The sequence below is a fragment of the Sinocyclocheilus anshuiensis genome, unplaced genomic scaffold (genome assembly GCF_001515605.1).
Source record: "Sinocyclocheilus anshuiensis isolate Anshui unplaced genomic scaffold, SAMN03320099.WGS_v1.1 scaffold392, whole genome shotgun sequence".
Lineage (NCBI taxonomy): Eukaryota > Metazoa > Chordata > Actinopteri > Cypriniformes > Cyprinidae > Sinocyclocheilus > Sinocyclocheilus anshuiensis.
In genome coordinates, this window is record NW_015557091.1 from 4,193,046 (window position 1) to 4,194,699 (window position 1,654).

General features: G+C 34.2%; 1 protein-coding gene across 1 annotated transcript in view; it reads left to right on the forward strand.

Annotated features, from left to right (window-relative positions):
* LOC107677157 (guanine nucleotide exchange factor VAV3-like) overlaps positions 1-1,654 on the forward strand; it is a 69,959-nt gene that overhangs the window by 14,200 nt on the left and 54,105 nt on the right. Inside the window, exon 2 of the mRNA XM_016471942.1 lies at positions 684-800. Within this exon, the coding sequence (XP_016327428.1) occupies positions 684-800 (117 nt within the window). The remainder of the gene's footprint in view (positions 1-683; positions 801-1,654) is intronic.

Here is a 1,654-nt window from a genome sequence, read left to right on the forward strand (position 1 = left end):
TCTCCTTCGTCTTCTCCACATTCAGAGAGAGATTGTTGTCACTGCACCACCCGGCCAGGCGGCTCACCTCGCTCCTATAGTTTGTCTCATCTCTGTTGCATAATATAAGTCATATATTATGTAGTATTATATAATTATATTACATTATACAATCAGTATTATATAATAATTAGTATATAATTGTAAGCAATTTTTTCAAAGAATGTAGAAGTTTTGCTAACTTGCAAATGTGGCTTCTCAAAACTCAAGTGATGTCCCTTTCTCTTCTTTATGTTATTTAAAGTAATTATAATTACAGTATGTTTGATTATTGAAATAATTTCTAAGATGGGGAAGAATCCAGTTTTCATTAAAACTAATGTTTTTGTATTAATATAGTGTAAATGGGATATACTGTATGACTTAATCATGACAGATTTGGTGTAATAAAAAATCAAACCATTTTTTAAAATTATTTTCTGCTTAAAAATATTTTTCATGAGCATGTAAATGACAATGTGTGAACCTTATATGAGCATGTAATTATAAACTATTCATAAAAAGTATCTTCAAATAATATTTTTGTTAAATAAATCAAGTGTTGTGAACACAAATGATACTTCAATGTGAATATTAATATTAAAAATGAGTTAAATATTAAATATTCTTCTTTAATATAAAATATGCCTTTTATTTCTGTTTAGTTTCTCTGCTTGAAGAACATCAGGACATTTTTGCACGCCTGCTCAGAGATATTCGGCATGAAGAAGAGCGAGCTGTTTGAGGCTTTCGATTTATTTGACGTTCGAGATTTCGGAAAGGTAAGATGAAATTTCACTTTCAACTCTCTTGTTTGAAACACATTCACTTTGCATGTATCCCATAATCCACTGACATATTTACTTGTTCTGTTTGCAAGCATACTCAAGCTGGCATAATTGGAATTGTTCTTGTGCCACAGTCATCCTTCAGAGTTTATGGTGTCGCATCAGTCACAGATGTGATTGTGTTTAAGTGTCCTGACATTAGCCTGTGAGCTGGCTGTGTTTTTTTGTGGTGTTGTGTGTCTCAGTTGATTATGTTCAGAGATGCTGAGCTCTTTGTTGGCTGTCTGCTGTAATAAAGTCTCAGTGTCTGCGTCTCATCCTGCTGGTAATTTAATCCACTCTTCAGTATGTTTAATTAAAGATCAGTGGAAGACAGCAGGGGAAGTGGCCGCCCTCTGTGAGGGTGTGGCGTGATTGTCTGGATGTATTACATCTTCAAATTAGTTACATGCTTGTTTGACTGATTGCATGCAGTCATATGTGTGTTTAGAAGTCAAACCGTGTCTGTTTTTAACTTTGAATTCAGCATATTGACCCAGGCAGATGTTTTGCCCCAGGCCTGATACTGATCAATACAGTCAAGACTGAGCCCCTAAACCCCAAGGGGTGTCCTGATGCAAACTCAGCGACCTGTCAGTTCTCTCTCACCTGCTGTGAAATGTGAGCGGTAGATAGTAAATGAGTTGTGTGATGCTGTGAGAGATCATGTCTTTTTTAAAGACAGCATAAATCTAGATTTAATATTATCTCATATTTTGTAACTGTGCACAAAATTAATTAATCGCATCCAAAATAAAAGTTTTGTTTACATAATATATGTATGTGTACTGTGTTTATTTATTATGTAT